This window comes from Gobio gobio (genome assembly GCF_949357685.1).
Source record: "Gobio gobio genome assembly, chromosome: 20".
Classification (NCBI taxonomy): Eukaryota; Metazoa; Chordata; class Actinopteri; order Cypriniformes; family Gobionidae; genus Gobio; species Gobio gobio.
In genome coordinates, this window is record NC_137113.1 from 5,991,349 (window position 1) to 6,010,769 (window position 19,421).

The 19,421-nt window shown below is 38.7% G+C and overlaps 1 protein-coding gene across 1 annotated transcript in view; it reads left to right on the plus strand.

Moving 5' to 3' along the window:
• Window positions 1–19,421, plus strand: part of LOC307143667 (PH and SEC7 domain-containing protein 1) — a gene marked incomplete at its 5' end in the record, with an annotated part of 78,754 nt that overhangs the window by 14,549 nt on the left and 44,784 nt on the right. The window contains 5 exons of the mRNA XM_079845400.1: window positions 1,261–1,446; window positions 4,787–4,867; window positions 5,133–5,323; window positions 5,432–5,490; window positions 15,240–15,329. Coding sequence (XP_079701526.1) covers window positions 1,261–1,446; window positions 4,787–4,867; window positions 5,133–5,323; window positions 5,432–5,490; window positions 15,240–15,329 — 607 coding nt within the window. The remainder of the gene's footprint in view (window positions 1–1,260; window positions 1,447–4,786; window positions 4,868–5,132; window positions 5,324–5,431; window positions 5,491–15,239; window positions 15,330–19,421) is intronic.

Sequence of the window (19,421 nt, forward strand, 5' to 3'; positions counted from 1 at the left end):
GCAACTTTTTTTTAGTACTCCAATACATTAGTACATTAATCTAAATGTAAAATGGGAAATAATGCCTTGAAAATTAGCCTTACATTTTTTTTTTTTTTTTTCACTTTTTATGGTTTTAGTCAACCCGATCTCACAGCAATTCGTACATATTTGACGTGGTGGCTAATTTGTACGAATTTGTACGACCTCACTCGTACGAATTGGTACGATTTTTGCTAAATCATACGTGTTTGGCGAGTTGGTCAATTCGTATGATTTCTATGATTCGTACGACAAGTGAGGTCGTTGGTTTTAGTGGTAGTTTTAGTTAACAATAATAACTCTGATATGGAGTAACCACTCATTTGCTGTGCTTGTCTCTTTAAGAACGGCTCTGCTTCCAGACGTCTTTGTTTGAGTTTCACACATTTCTGCCCGTGGTTTGTTTTTCCTGTGGATTTAGCATGAGTCATTGATAAGAAGGGTTGAGATGAGGACTGCTGGCACTCAGCCTCCCACGTTCATTTATAGAAACCAGGGGAAATCGGATCAATAGGTCACAATAGCAGTTTAACAGAGTTACAAAGTGGAAATGATTTCTGACTGTAAAGCTGTTTGTGTTTGTTATTTAGCTTGGTAACCACGGTCTATGCCAAAATCTCACAGATACTACAGTTATTCAGCCAAATTTAACATGTGATCTCCTTCAAACAATGGAAGAAGCTTTCTGAATATTTTTGCCGGTGGCTATATCAAAGAATGTTTGTTTAGTTTGATTTTGGTCTCTGCATAATTCACACACTTCTATTTGTTATGACTTTATGGTTATATTATTCCAAAAAATGTAAAATTGTAACACAGTTTATCAGAATTGACCATGCTAAATTTTAGTAATTGTTGCCTATATATCTTGTAATGGCGTTTGTGCTTCTTAGGAAAGTTACAATGTACCTTTATCATGAAATAGTGATCATTCATACATTTTATTTCTGTTTTCATCACTTACAAAAAAGTACTGAAGTGGTGCAATGGTTCTGTGATGGTCAAGTCAAGTCAAGTGATGGAGTACCGAATTATATAACACTGAATGATTACCATATTCATGCACTATGGTGTTTACATGGTACTTTAATATTACCACAACCAAAAAAGGGGGCAAATGTAGTTCAGGATTTGATCATTATTGGAAATGCGTGTTCCCCAGCTCAGTTGTCAGAGATCATAATTCACTTCAGCACAAAAGAATGAACTTTATTTGTGTGTGTTTGTGTATTTGTTCAGAGAGAAAACTCCCCGCATTACCGCAGACCCAGAGTTGGATCAGGAACTGTGCGAGCGTTTGGGTTTAGGCAGTAATGAAACTCTCAGCAACCGCGCCGACCTGGAATCTGCCAAACGTCTGGCCAAAAGGCTCTTCAACCTTGATGGCTTCAGGAAGTGTGACATTGCACGTCATTTGAGTAAAAAGTGAGTAAATCCTCCTCAATTCTCATGCTTGTATGTCCTGAATGTTCCCTTCAGAGGTATGCTATCTTAATAATATTTATATATACAGTACCCAGACAAAAAATAAATTGGCTTTAAATGGGCAAAGGTTTAAGAGTCTAAGACTGGATCATTATTGCAGTGATTAGTGTTTCTAGCATGTTTGGCAACAGTTCTTCTAACCCTAATTGATGGAGTGTGTACCTTTTTCAATTTTTTTTCCTGCCAGTGCGACTAAATTTTGTTAGAGGTCGCACTGGTGCCACCAGCACGTTGCCCAACTGATAAGAGCTGCTTTTTATGTTGCATATGAAAACATTAAACGGCAAATGAAAGCAGAATGAAACCGTACTACTCGTTTGAGCTTAGAACAGGTTTACTCACGAGACGATCTGGAGCACGTTAGACTGTTGCTACGCAGCGCTCACCACAGAATTAATAACATCGCTGCGAGATCTAGTGAAGAATTCTGTTATAAACCATATCAGATCAAACTACACTGACGTGGAAACCAGGAGAAACACTGTGCCATGAGTGAACAGGTTAAAGAAGGCTTTCAGTCCACAAATCAGCAAAATTCATCATGGATTTAATGTAGCAACGCTAACTGTAACCATGGTATTGTGGCAGAAATATACAAATGTTTTTACATTATTCATCTCTGGGTTAGTACAACCTTTTGGGAGTGAAACTCAAGCACTTCTGCAAGGACTTTCAAGTGTGTCACACTTTTTTCAGCACTTCAAAGCTCTAAACATTATCCAGTTTAAATGATATTTTAATGTGATGATCAAGAACATTATTTGTTCATCTATCAAAGATGTGTAAAACGATACAGTCCCCATTTGTAAAACTAAAATGTTCAAGATGTAGGAAAAATAACATTTGGCAAACAAACGCTTTTATTTAAAAGTGAAAAAAGAGATATGAAGTTACCACTATAACCAGTAGCCCTTACAAAAATAACCTAAAGGAATCCTGCAGGATTTAAATTTGTGTCTTGCTGGTAAATTAGCTGAAAAATGTCTGTATTGTTTCTGTATGATATTCCTGCCGGATTGTTTGTAAGGGAGATGGCAGCCCTTATTGGCTTATTAGCCATTTTTCAGAGGAAAATAAAAAGTTTTAGATAAAGTAGTTGTGAGCGGGGCACAACCTAAAGGCCTGTTCACACCGGGACAATTTTCGCGCGCGTTTAACGCCTCGTGACTAAACAATGGGCGCCAATGTGAGTGTGCACACCGACGCGTAAAACGCCAGGCGCAAAAGTGTAATTTAAAAAAAAAAACGCCTCGGGTTCGTTTTTTTTATTTTGACGCGGCGCGTTAAAAACTGGCCGACCAATGAGATCAGCGCTTTTGTTCACGTGCCTGGAGCTGCTGAAGTGACAGTAAAACACGACTTGGTGGCGCTCAAGCACAAAACGCTCTTGCCGAGCACACATTGATACGACGAAGAAGTAGTAAGCAGACAAAGAAGAAGATGAGCTGCTAATGCTGCTTGCCAGTTAGCAAAAAGTGTGTGAATGGTTTTGGCCATAGACATAATATATCTGTGGTTTTGGCAAGCACATAAATATTGTCTCTCTTCTTCTTCTGCGTGACAAGCGAGTGTCAGAAGTGTAAAGTGCCGCAGCACCACCTTGTCTACCGGGAGCGCATCTACTGAATGTGCACGTTCGTTCACTTGGCGCATCGCCAGTGAAAATCGATTGGGTGTGAACACTCAAGACGCGCCAAAAAACATCCCGAAAAACGCTGGCCATAAGCGTGCGCGATATTCGTCCCGGTGTGTACAGGCCTTAACACAGGGTTATTTGTAACCAGTGGCGCAAAAAGTGGGTATGCACTATATGTGATGGAGAAAAAACGGTGAATTATTCGAGAATGAAACCTATACTTTGTTTGAATCTATTTTTGTTGGAAAAATAGAGCAAAAATGTAAAAAATGACAACTTGTTGTTTATTGAACTGTTGTATAAAATTAATATCACATTTTGAAATCGTGCTGATATATAGGCTACTCTGGAAAATAGCACTCTTGCTCTTGATATTGCTTAACTCATAATTTCCTCTTTAATTACTTTCAAACGAATGTTTATTTTTATGTTTGTTATTAGCCTATTTTTAATGAAAATACAACAACAATACAATAGTACTGTAAAAAACTCCAAAATTGTTGCTGCATACCCCTCTGGCACTGGGTAGTTGCGCCCCTGTTTGTAACACGCAAGGTTTAAAACTTTCCACACATGCCAGCTGGTTTTATTTTGTGTTTATATAAAATTAGACAAATCTGATATTATTGTAATATTATATCTGTTATTTAACAGTGAGATGGTTCTTTAATGCTGATCTAACAGCAGAAGACACGAGCCGCGGTTAAATCCCAGTTGCTCAGGCGGGGCATGTTGTCACACTGTTACATTGAGCCCCTATTAGAACTATGATATTATATTCTATATATTGAGAAACCATGAGAAAAAGGTGAATTAAGACTGAGAGTCAGCGTTCAGAAATGATTAATTATTATTATGTTTTGAACTATGCTGTACAGCTGTTTTGCAGTGTGTAAAAAAAAAAAAAAAAAATATCCATTATTTTATTTATAAAAGTTAACTAGTGTATTTTATTGACAAAATATTTTATTTTGTCTTGGATATTATTTTGATTATATCAGATAACATTTTAAGCTGTCATATGCTCATGTTATAATGTGCCCCACCTATGGGGCACGTTGTCACACTTCACTTCCATTCTTTCGGGGTAAATCAAGACAAAAGTATACACTGCATCAATGAAACAAAACCACATAATTGTACTAGACAAGTGTGAAATGAATGTGGGAAAAAATAAATACTCTGAACCCCAAGTGGATTTACACAAACGTTAGCGTTAGGTTGAGCCCCGCTCTCCCCTACACTTCTGAATTGTGCGCAATGAAACCAGGAGCATGTTAGAAGTAAACGGAGTACACTTTAATTTCATGTTTGAGCATCTTCACTGTGTTCTTCCCGTGACCTTGTGACGTCTCCGTCTCTCTCTGTCCTGTGCAGGTCTCTGTGCCGCTGCTGGGGTGTTAGTGTTATATAAAGCAGATTTTCATGCAGCTTTTATTCTCTGGTTTTGCCTGTATTGCTCAGAGCATCAGTACTTTGAGAGCTTTCCTCTCTCTGACAGGTGCACCATGGGAATTTTCATCCACCAGTGCATCTCTGACAGGCCTCGGACACGTCTGTCACCCTGCCTCCTGCGTCTCCCTTGTTTGTTCTTGCATTGTCATCTTCTTTGATTTGTCTTTTTTATATCTGACTTCCTTTTAGCAACGACTTCAGTCGCATGGTAGCAGAGGAATATCTGCGCTACTTCAATTTGACAGGAATGACTTTGGACCAAGCGCTAAGGTCAGCACATTAAATATGCAAATGGTAAATAATTCAGTTTAAAAATACTGGACCCCAATATTTTTACATGATATTTTGGATTTTATACATATATGCATGTATGTGATTTGAAGTCAATTTAAAAATTCTGGACTGAATTCTGATTGTATTTTTACATTTAATTTTGGATTGTATAAACTGTATTTATAACCGAGGGTTATAATGTTTTCTTCATCTGTTTGTGTTTATCTCGGGGCATTTGTTTACTCTTGTTTGTTAATTTCAGGGCATTTCTAATAGAGTTTGCTCTGACGGGCGAGACGCAGGAGAGAGAGCGAATCTTGGCACACTTTTCCCGTCGATATCTGCAGTGCAATTCATCTCTCACACTATCTGAAGGTAAAGCTCTCTCTCTGTTTATGTGTGTGTGTGTGTGTGTGTGTGTGTGTGTGTGTGTGTGTGTGTGTGTGTGTGTGTGTGTGTGTGTGTGTGTGTGTGTGTGTGTGTGTGTGTGTGTATGTGTTACATATGATAAGAAGACCGTACATGAGTATATATGAATGTGTGTCTCGTTCTGTCTCGCAGACGGTGTCCACACACTGACCTGCGCCCTTATGCTGCTCAACACAGACCTGCACGGCCATGTGAGTAAACGCATGGATGAACGATTTATTATTACTTCAGCGTACAGACGAGTGTAAAGGAGGGTGAAAATCTTTGATCTCATCTACAGTGCAGCTGCAGAGTTTCCACACTTTAACATGCATTGGGTTTCAAAAGTCTGAGACCTCTATTTGGCACATTTTTAGAGAGGACCTATATGCTTTTTTTACATGTTCAACTTTCTTGAATTTTTGCTGTTTGAGCATGAAAAAGCTCTGCAAAGTCGAAAAGTCACTCCAAAGGGATTTATTCTCTCTATCAGTGTGCACCGTTTCTGAACTCCCTGAAATGTCTGCAGGGCATAAACTTTTTTGCTCACCGGTCACTGTGGATAGTGCTTTTTCAAAGTTACTAGCCACTCGGCATTTTCACTGGCCACAATTTTGACATTGATACCATGGGGAAAACTGCCATATAGATATTTTTATTAATGGCAGCAGGTTTATTAGGCTGCTGTCACTTTAAAGGAACACGTCGACTTTTGGGGACTTTAGCTTATTCACCGTATCCCCCAGAGTTAGATAAGTCCATACGTACCATTCTCATCTCCGTGTCTGACGCACCCACCGCTAGCCTAGCTTAGCACAAAGACTGCAGGTAAATGGCTCCAGCTAGCCCACTGCTCAATAAGTGACAAAATAACGCCAACATTTTCCTATTTACATGTTGTGATGTGTATAGTTACATCGTGTACTAAGACCAACGGAAATTGAAAAGTTGCGATTTTCTAGACCGATATGGCAATGAACTATACTCTCATTCCTGCATAATAATCAAGGAGACGCAATGATATTACACAGCGCCTGAAAATAGGCTAACTTCCGTCAACATAACCAGCGTGACAACCTGCTTTCACAGAGAGCGTGCTGGGGACTATTTTCAGGTATTTTCATTTTCAGTGAATATTAGTTTCTCTTCCTCTCAATTCCGATTTCGTTTTAACTCCAACGGTGGCCAGTTTAGTCCAAGATTAATATGGCTTCCAGTTCGACCTCGTCCACATTCGACACGGTGCCATCGAGTGTTAAAACGCGAAAGGCGAAGCTTGAATTTACGGGTATGTCCCTCTTTGGCTAATGTACTTTCAAGATGGTGGGGCAATATGGCGACCCGTATTCGAACCCCAATGGCATATTATAAACTTACGAGAATGCTTTATTACTTGAAAGAAGTAAATATACATTAATGAGCACATATATTTTTGAAAGAACTAAGTGTTTTTAGCTAAGAATAAACTAAAAAAGTTACACAGTGTAGCTTTAAGTGCAATAAGCAGTGAAAAAGAGCTCAATAGCTCAAAAGGTGCAATATGTAAGATTTTTGCAGTAAAATATCCCAAAACCACTAGGCCAGTGTTATATACTTTGTTCAGTTGAGTACTTATAATATCCCAAATGTTTCCAACTATTTGTAAATCTTGAGAAAACTGAGATTTTAACCAAGGAACCGGGACGTGTGAGGGAGTCATATCCGCGTTACCCTCGTTTTCCGCCTTTACTGCCATAGAAACCATGGTAACAGACGTGGACAATTGCGTAACGTCTAGCGGCCGCTGTTGTAGTTTCATTCAAACATTACGGACCATGGCAAGCAGACTTTGGAACAAAATGAGAAATCAAAAGAGGACCAGTATCGACGTGGCGTTCGAGAGCTTCGCAACAAACTTTGACTTTGAGACAGAGATGCCGTTTTTAAATGTGCTTTATTAGACAGGTTATAAAACAAATCAATGTTATGTAGCTCAACACGATGCAATATTAGAATATCATCAGTATGATGTAGCTACTGCTGGTCTCATACAGTCAACAAACTAACACTCAGAATTAGTGATGCAACGAAATGAAAATTCTGTGCCGAAACCGAAAATTTTGGATTCACTTGGCCAAAAACCGAAACTGAAGCCGAAAATGGCTTCTTTTAAAAACGTATACTAATATATATATATATATATATATATATATATATATATATATATATATATATATATATATATATATATATATATATATATATATATATATATATATATATATATATATAAATTGCTTGAATTTAATGGATCTGAAATGAAAAAAAAAAAATCACGAACCAATAGAATAAACAAACTTTTATTAAGTTACATAACAAAACCTAAAATATTTTTAACAATACATATAAATAATAATACCAAATAATATTATTCTTCAAGTTTTATGTTCCATCAAATAAAATAGTTTTTTAACAGTTGTGCAAAAAAGATCCACAATTATCTGAATAACTGCACACAAAATCACAGAATGGTTCTCATTAAAAACATGAGATGCTGCACTAAAATAGTCTCTCACTGTCTGTCACTGTTCTCCGTGAAAAATGGCATTTGGGGGGTAAAATATGTGTTTTTTTTGGCAGGGTTGCCTGCTAAAATTCGCATTCCTGGGTCTAAATATCACATAATTGGGGTCGCTTCAACCCGCGGACATGGAAAAACATCCCGCGGACTTGGCAACACTGCTTGGGGCAGATAAATTCTTCGTGCAATTCGCGAAAGCAATGGAAAGCGGCCTTCATTCGCGCGCAAGTAGTCAAGGGGATTGTCGCTTCTGACAATGGGTAGTTCAGCTGGATATTACATCTCTATTTGTTCTCATACCGCTGACATGCTTAATCTTTGATAGGCAGACGCGTCGCGTGATAACAGCTCGACCGCGAGTGAAACCTAAGGATGAAATTTCGGTGCACCCCTACTCAGAATAGCAAATAACTCTCAACACACTCAAATGCAGTTTAGATCATGTAGACCAAGTCAAACAGCATTGCTTTTTCTCACAGTTTTAATTGGTCAAATAAACTGACCTGTATGAGTAGTAACTCTGCACTTGTGGGTTGTTCGAAACGTCCTCATTTCTTTATATCCCCTGAAACTGTGGAATTATGCGGAATGGTTTTAAATGTATTAAAAAGATCTAAGAATATTGGAGCTGAAAACATTACAAATAAAATAATAAATATTCTTAACTTTTATTTAAGGTTAACAATACAAATACAAATAGAACAACTTGTTTTTTTTAAACAAAGCTAGATCTCTCTTATAGTATATCCACTAAAAGACAGAAAATATTGCTTTATCAGTTGTATTGTACACAGATCATTAAATAAACAATTTTATATCATTCAACAATAGAGCCAAATAAATAAATACCTACAGTACCCAAGTAAATAAAGTAGCTACTTTTAATAGCTATAAGTAATTTTTGCAGATTTTTATGTTTCCTTTTTTCTGGCTATCACCAGACCAAGCTCAATGTAAGATTAAACATTGGTCTGGGGAGTCTGCTCTGTATTTTCTACTGCACAAGAGGCGTGATCAATGAGCATAATTCAAATTACTCTTTACGCAATTGGATAGTCCTTCAACCAATCAGACCACAAGAGGTGTGATCAACGGGCAACGACCCATCGCTTCTCTATCCGTCATCGTGTTAAACCCGCCAATAGCGGGCTTGGTGGATAAGCCAGTCTGTGATTGGTTCCCGCAAAAGTGTAACAGAAGCAGTAGAAATGAATGTACAGGTTTCCAGACTGAGTTGCAGAGCGAAATCAAATCGCCGGCAGATCAGGCTGGGTTTACCCAGTCTACTGTTTCCTTACTCCTCCACGGTCGATTTTTTTTTTGTCATTTTAAAATATCACAGTCATGTTAAAAACATGAATCATTCACTCATCCAGAAACATTAGATCCATCGGTATAATTCCACGCTCCTTCACTGCGGCATCAATCTCGCCTTTGGTATCTTTTTGAAGAGGTTAGTGACTCCTAGCAACGAACAAATACATAGTGTCAGGGCTCCAGACTAAATTTTTTCACTAGGAGCACAGTGGCCCCCAACTGAAGATTTTAGGGGCACAACCAGAAATTTTAGGGGCGCACACCACAAATCAACATGCTAACCAAATCTACTAATTTCCACTGTATTACTGATAGGGATCGGTATCGTTAAGGTTTTAATGGTATTACTACTCTTACCGATACTGCTTATCGATCCGGTACTTTAACAGTATTCTTACCGGTTCTTTTTATTATACTTTATTTATTTTATTTTTATGAAAAAAAAAAACATAATTAAGAACATAATTAACATGGCTTTATAATCTGAAAAGTAAAATATCTATAGCAAAAGAAACCGCAAAGTTTGAACAAAAATATAAAACATCTATGTGTAAATGGACCAGTGTGCAGGCATTCGGAAGGTCTGCGAACATTAATATTACAGTAAAGAACAAACCTACAAAGAAATCTAATAAAGTAATGAAATGTAAAATAACACTGCATAGTTTTCACTGTATAAATTGATAGATTAATGCTTATAAAAGCTAAAGTTATTAATTCAAGAGATGTGAATATTTTCTATTTGCCTTTTGTTCGATTCGAATGAATGGCTCAATCGTCAGCAGGTTTATTAGACGCTGCCCCTTTAAGACCGATCGAATGTAGAATTAATAATATCATATTCTCCTATTTCTCCAAACTATTTACGCCCATTTAAGATATAAACTGTTTAAGTAACTACTCTCCAATCCGGTCATTTTGACACCGGCTATTTGTTGTTTATTTGATGGTTTAGACGCGCACACGAAGCCTAAAATATAAAGTGCAAGTCGGTCCATTTCGCAGCACACACACATAAACCGCCTTGAAGTTGGAAACAGCGTCTCTTGCGCGGATTATTGTGCATTTAATAGCTCTTTATTATCGAACACATCCAGCAGTTTAGCAACAGTAGAGACTGCAGTTTACAACTATCACTGAATCTGACGTTTACTTTAGGTTTAGGGAGAAATGACGGCGCAGCTGTGAAGGGAAGGATGAGCTCGACGAACACGGCTATAGGAATAGTTTTACCTCATACCATCTTTTTATAATTCTTGGAAGCCAAAATCGAAAATAAAATTAGATTAATATCACAGCACATCCCTAAAGTTTAAGCAGACTAAACTTTTGTGTAGTTCTCTTGGCATCGTCACTCATTAAAGCTGACTTGTGGTGTTGTTCGCTGTAGCTCACGTGAGAGAGCGAGAGCTCGCTTTCTCTCTCTTCTGGACTGCGAATGGCAAAAATGCATCACGGACAAATGGTTTAATATTATCTCATATAGAAACGGCTGGCAAAGATAGAATTTGCCAGACATAACGTCTATCAATTATAATTAGTAAGTGTATTTTCTTAATTTCTCCAGTACCGACAGCAGGCAAATTTACTAGTCGCACATGTGCGACTGGATGTAAAATTCAGTCGCACACTCTCAAATTTTAGTCGCAAAATGCGACCATTTAGTCGCACTCTGGAGCCCTGAGTGTGGCTTTAACAACGTCATAAAACATTTAGAAAGTGACAGGAACAAAATGAACAAAGCCTGCGTGCTTCTGCCATCTGTGGGAAGGAGAGAACAGTATCAGAACGGTCTGTTCAACAGATGACACTATTCCTGTTCGCTGTGTTAAATAAAACAGCTTTATATCTCCTCTGTCGGACATTAGCTTCCATTCAGTGCGCGGCACAAGCGATTATCCCATAATAATCAACGGGGATGTTCATTATTGTAACCCTGGTTGGGTCATGATGCTCATTTAACGGGAGATGCACTCTAAAAAATGCTGGGTTATTTTGACACACATTTGGGTCAAATATGGACAAACCCAACCATTGGGTTACATTTTTACATTACATTTTTAACCCAAAGGTTGGGTTTGTCCATATTTTACCCAAATTTGGGTTAAAGCAACCCAGCAGTTTTTAGAGTGTGATACTTAAATATACACGGCTCTCATTTGAATCTAGCAGACTTGAAATGACTTGAAACTACAAATGTTTTTTGTCTGTACAGTTATTCAGGAAGATCCCCTCTTCTCTCAGGACAAAATGGACGTTACCAATCCAGTTTATTCCAATTTGGCCAGCCAGCAGATGGTTGCTATAACCCAGCAGGACGGGTAGTTTAGGAGGGGGTGCATCATTTCCATGTCACTGAAATTTAACCCAGCAGTGGGTTACACACAAAACTACTCAACATTTTGAAAAGAACCCAAAATGATGACCCAACAGGCAGAACCCAGCAGTCTGGGTAAAACAATAACTCAGCAATTGGTGCAACTTATGTTTTTTTAAATGCACAGTGTATAATTTATATTGTAGAACAAAACACAAAACGTTCAAAACACACAATGTTCATCTCTAATCTAAAAACCCATTTGAAATTCTCAAGAGATCATATTAGCCTTCTGGCTTGGCCTACAAATTGATATCATGATTGAACAGCTCTGTATGCTCAGGAATATTATTACAACCAATCATTTTGACCTCGGTTTGAGAAAAAGCACATAATAAAAAAAAACCTGACAGAAAAGCATTTAATGGAAGTCTATGGGGGAAGCTATTGTGTTTAATCCTTCACCGCTGGAAAAGGCGGAGAGATGAATGTCCAGAGGGAGCCGTGATCTGTCAATCACTGCTGCTGTCTGTCTGCATCAATTTCCTGCTCGAAGGATATTTAGCACTGCTCCTGTGCCTTTGTTGAGGGGTTTAGGGCCGTCGACGAATGCATTACGCCAGACTCACGGTCGCCATGGTAACAGGTTTATGGTCCCGATGAGAACTGAGCGATTTCAGCTTTCCTGTGATGAAACTCTGCTCTACTGTCCACAATATCAGATTATGTATTCCAGACCCTTTCTACAGCTCCAGACGTTCATATATTCCGAGCCTCTATCACACACTCGCAGGTAAATGTAGGACATCCCATGCTGACTTTAAGAGGTGTAAATGCTCAAAACATCTCATCTGAAAAGCAATTCAAAATGAAAGTTTTTAGAGCATCTTTAAAATGCGTAATAGGGTGAATCTGAGAAAATGTCTCCTAGACATATTTTACACCAAAATCAAATAATTTATCAAAATTCTTATTAATCCAATACAATAATGGAAATCCTGCTCAGATTTAAAAATAAAAATCTGTAATATCTATATTTATAAATTCACAAAAAATATTATTATTATAAAACTGCTGTGTAAATAATTATCTAGACTTCTGTTTGCTTTACTGGAATAAGCATATTTTTTATATTACAGTGGAAAATGGATAAATGTGCTAAATTGCATTTTAAAGGTGATTCATTTTCATGTAAATAATGTCACTCTAAATACAGTGTATACACCGATCAGGCATAACATTATGACCATAATAATCATAATATTGTGTCGGTCCCCCTTTTGCTGCCAAAACAGCCCTGACCCGTCGAGGCATGACCCCTGAAGGTGTGTTGTGGTATCTGGCACCAAGATGTAAGCAGCAAATCCTTTAAGTCCTGTAAGTTGCGAGGTGGGGCGTCCATGGATCGGACTTGTTTGTTCAGCACATCCCACAGATTGGATTGAGATCTGGAGAATTTGGAGGCCAAGTCAACACCTCAAACTCGTTGTTGTGCTCCTCAAACTATTCCTGAACCATTTTAATGTGTGGCGGCGCATTATCTGCTGAAAGAGCCACAACCACCAGGGAATACCGTTTCCATGAAAGGGTGTACATGGTCTGCAACAATGCTTAGGTGGTACGTGTCAAAGTAACATCCAGGTGTATGGCAGGACCCAAGGTTTCTCAGCAGAACATTGCCCAAAGCATCACTGCCTCCGCCGGCTTGCCTTCTTCCCATAGTGCACCTGGTGCCATGTGTTCCCCAGGTAAGCAACACACACACACCTGGCCATCCACGTGATGTAAAAGAAAACGTGGTTCATCAGACCAGGCCACCTTCTTCTATTGCTCCGTGGTCCAGTTCTGATGCTCACGTGCCACTGTTGGTGCTTTGGGCGGAGGTCAGGGGTCAGCATGGGCACTCTGACTGGTCTGCGGCTGTGCCGCCCCATACTCAACAAACTGAGATGCACTGTGTATTCTGACACCTTTCTATCAGAACCAGCATTAACTTCTTGAGCAGTTTGAGCTCCAGTAGCTCGTCTGTTTGATCGAACCACACGGGCCAGCCTTCGCTCCACACGTGCATCAATGAGCCTTGGCCGTCCATGACCAGTGGTGTAAAGTAACGAATTACAAATACTCTCATTACTGTAATTGAGTAGTTTTTCTCAGGAATTGTACTTTATTTAGTAGTTTAAAAACAGTGTACTTTACTTTTACTTGAGTACATTTTAAGTGCTGTATCGGTACTTTCACTGCGCTGTTTTCCCTAAACCTGCAGTCGCTACATTATGTTTATTTTTGTCCTGTCAATGTGATTGGCCAAGGCGAAAAATAAGTCCTGTCTCCATGTGTCACACGTGTGACTCCCGTCATTTCAACCATGGCGTTAGGGAGTCGCGACCAGCCTAGAGTGAGAGGCACGCACGCTTTATGAAAGGGGGTTGTTGCTGGTTACTGTGTGATGACTTAAATCGTGAAATTGCTCCGTGAGCCAACATGCATCCTCATCTCAGCGTAGTTTATCAACTGAGCGAGGAGAGAACGCATCCAAAGTTAAGTGTTTCTTAAAGGGGAGGTACACTTCATTACAAATCATATATAAAACTCCAAAAATATACATACCAGCTTAATTAAATCAAAAGACAATCCAATGAAAATCTAAAAATATATTTAAAATAAGAGAATCAGAGTTTTTAATAATAAAGTAAAGATTTTGAGTGAAAATAATAATGTTGATTTTACACTTATAACAGTGCATATTTTTATGTAATGTGTTCTCACATGGCGATTTAAAATTGTAGTCCATGTATATAGCAAATAACTTTCATAAAACATCAGATTTATATTTAAATCAGGTTTATTTTTTTAATTGCAAGCAAAAATAATCAGTGGTGAAAATTGTGAGTTACTCGATTCTGATTTCTGAAGTGTAGCCGATTCTTTTAACAGAGAAAACATCCATTGAAATTAAAGCAGTACTATGAATGCGTCTTGAAAAGAAAGAACTGCTTTTTAACATAAAATTGTTAATGTACAGCGCTTTGCAACCTTTTTTAATTAACAGTAAGAAAACCTCTACAGACTGGTTGTCATAAATGTTACCAGATTATTGGTTGCTTTCTCAAAAACATACATGGCTGTATTTTTAGTGCTAGCAGTCAAAAATAAAACTTTGAGAAATATTGAAATACTGTTGATCTCATGTTTTTTTGTTCTTACTGAGAATCATCCATAAAAGAGTAAGATACATTTTTTATTTGCAGGGTATAAAGTGGAATTACATTCATAGCATAATACTCACTACTCTTGAGTACTTTTACAAGGACTACTTTTTACTCCTACTTTGAGTAGTATTTAGGACAGGTACTTTTACTCTACTTGCACTACATTTTTTGACAAGTAACAGTACTTTTACTTGAGTATGCTTTTTCAGTACTCTCTCCATCACTGTTCCTTCCTTGGAGCACTTTTGATAGATACTGACCACTGCAGACCGGGAACACCCCACAAGAGCTGCAGTTACGCTTACCCATTTTTCCTGCTTCTAACATATCAACTTTGAAGACAATGTTCACTTGCTGCCTAATATATCCCACCCACTAACAGGTGCCGTGATGAAGAGATAATCAGTGTTATTCACTTCATAATGTTATGTCTGATCGGTGTATTTATACTAAGTGTGATCAAATGTGTAAAGGTGATTTCAATCAGTCGTAATGCTTTTTCATAATGCAGTTGTGTTCATTTATCAGGTCTGTGTTGGTCTTTTCTGTTGGCAGAACATTGGCAAGCGAATGTCCTGCACTCAGTTCATCGGGAATCTGGAAGGACTAAACAGCGGAAATGATTTTCCTAAAGACCTCCTCAAGGTAATGCACTGCATATTGCATTAAAACATTCTTAGTAAAGCTGCATTTTGAAACCGTATTGTTTGCATTCTTTATAATTGTTGGTTAATTGTCCACAGAGAATTTGTTGGAGTTTAATAGATGATTGGCAGGTGTGTTGTGTGTGTGTGTGTGTGTGTGTTCTGGCACAGGTTGATTTTGTAAACACTTGTGTAAGCATGTGACAGCTGTGCTATTGCGCTCAGCGCTGCTGTTTGTTATTTGAAGCCAGAGAGATTTGTGTCCCGGTGGGAAGCGATGACTCTTTAGTAGGTCATTTATTGGTTTATATTATTAGATTAGTGCTGTAATGTCATTGGTAGGAAACTGGGGATGATTTGCTTCCATTCATTAACCCTGCAGGCACATTCTGAAGCTAATCAGATCAGTTCTTAAGTTAATACTAATGAGCTAAACAAGGTTTAGATTAGTTTTGGGGCCGAGAGCGGCTGCGGCGTGTGTTATCTAGCAGAGAGAGGTTTTGAAGCTGGACTCTGATGATGGTCACTTCATTTACACGACGATTTAAAGAGGCCATGGCGGAAAAAAAACTCTCATTACTGCAGTAAATGAACGCCCAGATTTAAAGTTAAATCTGAAAATGTAATTCTGTATAAATATTGTCATAATGTATATTCGCATTTGTTCATTACAAATATACATTTGCGATATAAATAATAGTAAATGCCACTTTTTTGTTTTAACAATATTTTTTACAATACAGTGGTCTAAAGGAAAGGGGATATTTAATGTGTTTAATTGTCATGAAAATAATGTCAGGGCAAAAAAGAGAGTGATATATAATGTAATAATATTTTTGATTTAGTGAGATTCAACTATATGTGACAGTTTCTTATTTAACTAGCTTTTTAAGAAAAGAAAAGGAAATTAAGAACTACAGTCATTTAAAGTGCCCCTATTATGTTTTTTTATATATATTATCTTTCATGCAGTGTGTAATAGAGCTGTTTGTGAATGTTAATGCTCTGCAAAGTTTTACAGTTCAAAGTGCACGATAAATAAAATTGTCTCTTAAAAGAAAGATTCAGTTCTGGGCAGTTTCTTTTAAGAGACAATGACTATTTGTCGAGTTGTCAGCAATTCCAGTCTCACTTCCTGTTATATACCAACATGGGCCATCTGACCAATCAGAGCAGAGTAGACCAATCACAACAGACTGGGCCATCTGACCAATCAGAGCAGAGTAGACCAATCACAACAGACTGGGCCATCTGACCAATCAGAGCAGAGTAGACCAATCACAACAGACTGGGCCATCTGACCAATCAGAGCAGAGTAGACCAATCACAACAGACTGGGCCATCTGACCAATCAGAGCAGAGTAGACCAATCACAACAGACTGGGCCATCTGACCAATCAGAGCAGAGTTGACCAATCACAACAGACTGGGCCATCAGACCAATCAGAGCAGAGTAGACCAATCACAACAGACTGGGTCATCTGACCAATCAGAGCAGAGTAGACTAATCACAACAGACTGGGCCATCTGACCAATCAGAGCAGAGTAGACCAATCACAACAGACTGGGCCATCTGACCAATCAGAGCAGAGCAGCTCTCAGAAAGGAGGAGTTTAGAGAGACAGAATCTTCAAACAAACCATTTCAGACTTTGAGAAATGAGGTGACGCTGCAATTTATATTATGAGAAAATTAAAGTGTTTTTGACCTTGGATGCATGTAAACCTGCTGTAGGAGACCTACAACCGGTTTACAGGACAAACTTGTACAGGACAAAATTAGGAACCTTTAAAATAGCATAATAAGGGAACTTTAATTAAAGAGGCCATATGACGTCCGCTTAATAATGTCAGTGAACAAAATAACGTAGTTTCTCAGGGCCATTTTACTCTCTCTCTCCGACCCATGTGATATGTATTCAGAATGTTACCATACTTATTACTGCATACAGACTACTATTTTTAAAGGGATGATGAATTGAGGAATCAACTTTCCCTTGAGCCTTTGGTATATGAAGGCTAATCGTGATATAAGAATATCCTGTAAGTTTCAGAGCTGAAAACGTCCTTGTTAGTCAAAGAAAAGCTTTTATAGACACCAGGCCCAGAAAACGAGAGATCTCAGAAATATGTCGACCAATGACGTCATAGGATGCAGAAGCACCGCCTCAAGCCCCGCCCACCGACTCGAGGAGCTAAACGGGTCGCGCTACCGAGCAATAAACATGCCGGTTCCAGCTCACGTGTGTAAGACATTGCGCAATGAAATAATTCTTAACTGCCAATTTCTTCTTATTTTCTAACTTAAGAAAAAATATAAGGATATTTTGTATTCCCAAAAATGTTATCTTAAGAATGTTCTTATCTTTTTTCTTATGATTGTTCTTAAGATAAAATTTAAGAAGTATTCATATTCACAAAAATAATGTTCTTTAAAATCATCGTAAATAAGTTCTTAAAGTTAGGATAACCTCCAACCTATCTTAAATACCAATTCTACTGTTAATGTGTCACATATTGTAGTTTTAAGACTTTTTCAGGCGAGAATGTACTTATTTAAAGATTAAATCTGTGGTTTATTTATAAAGAGAGCGCCTATTTTACAATTGTATCTGGTGTTTTTGGAGTTGTGAGATCCAGGCGATCAGCGGGTGTTCAGCGCTCATAACCCCGTCGAGAGCAGCCTTTCCTCGGCTAGCTCATCTGATGTCTGCCGCTGGCTCGGTTGTCTCTGATGCTGCGTTCACACCAAACGTGAATAGAGCGTCTGACGCGAGTGATTTCAATGTTAAGTCAATGGAAAGGCGCGTTGACGCGCGTCTGGAAGTCCCGCGGCGCGGAAGGTGCGTTTCGCACAGGTGAGTTCAGTTTGCGCGAATGACGCGAATTGGACGCGAATTGAGCGCCTTGCGCGTTACACGCGAGTGGTGCTTTTGTGCATTCACTCGTTTGAAGCGAATTCGCGTCTGACGCCCGAGTTGAAAAATTTGAACTTTGGCGTCAATTCGCGCCACGTTAACCAATCAGGAGCCTGCTCCTGAGCCTGCTGAATTGAACTGAACTGCTCGCTGCGGTCACGTCGTAAAGTGATGTGATGAGAAATCCTGCATAATTTAAAAATACTACTATTGTGTCACAAAATGTAGTTTTAAGACTTTTTCAGGTGAGAATTTAGTTGTTTAAAGCTCAAATCTGTGGTTTATTTATAAAGAGAGCGCCTATTTAAAAAAAATAATCTTGTGTTTTTGGAGTTGTGAGATCCAGGCGATCACCGGGCACTCAGCGCTCATTAAAGGGTTAGTTCACCCAAAAATGAAAATTCTGTCATTAATTACTCACCCTCATGTCGTTGGACACCCGTAAGACCTCCGTTCATATTCGGAACACAAATGAAGATATTTTAGTTGAAAGCTGATGGCTGAGAAAGGCTTCACACAGGCCTCCATTGGCATTCAGTACATTGACACTTCCAAGATCCATGAAAGGCACTTAAAACGTCGTTACAAAGTCTATCTCACCACAGTGGCTCTACAATAATCATACAATGCGACGACAATAGTTTTTGTGCGCAAAAAAAAATCAAAATAACACCTTTATCCAACTTGTTCTTGTCTTCCGTGTGCGCCTCCACGACGCATGCGCGAGAATATGACGCAGATCCGGCGTTCGGACACATGACCCAGAAGCGATTTGTTTACGAGCAGAGGAAGACGCGCGTGTCTAAGCTGTTGGATTCTACATTGATCGTGCTTTAGGTCTCGGCGTAGTGCTCAAAATGGAGCTTAAGTGTGTATTTCATCGATTCCCGAACACCGGCGCTACGTCATATTCTCGCGCATGCGTCGTGGAGGCGCACACGGAAGACAAGAACAAGTTGGATAAAGGTGTTATTTTGATTTTTTTTTGCGCACAAAAACTATTGTCGTCGCATTGTATGATTATTGTAGAGCCACTGTGGTGAGATAGACTTTGTAACGACGTTTTAAGTGCCTTTCATGGATCTTGGAAGTGTCAATGTACTGAATGCCAATGGAGGCCTGTGTGAAGCCTTTCTCAGCCATCAGCTTTCAACTAAAATATCTTCATTTGTGTTC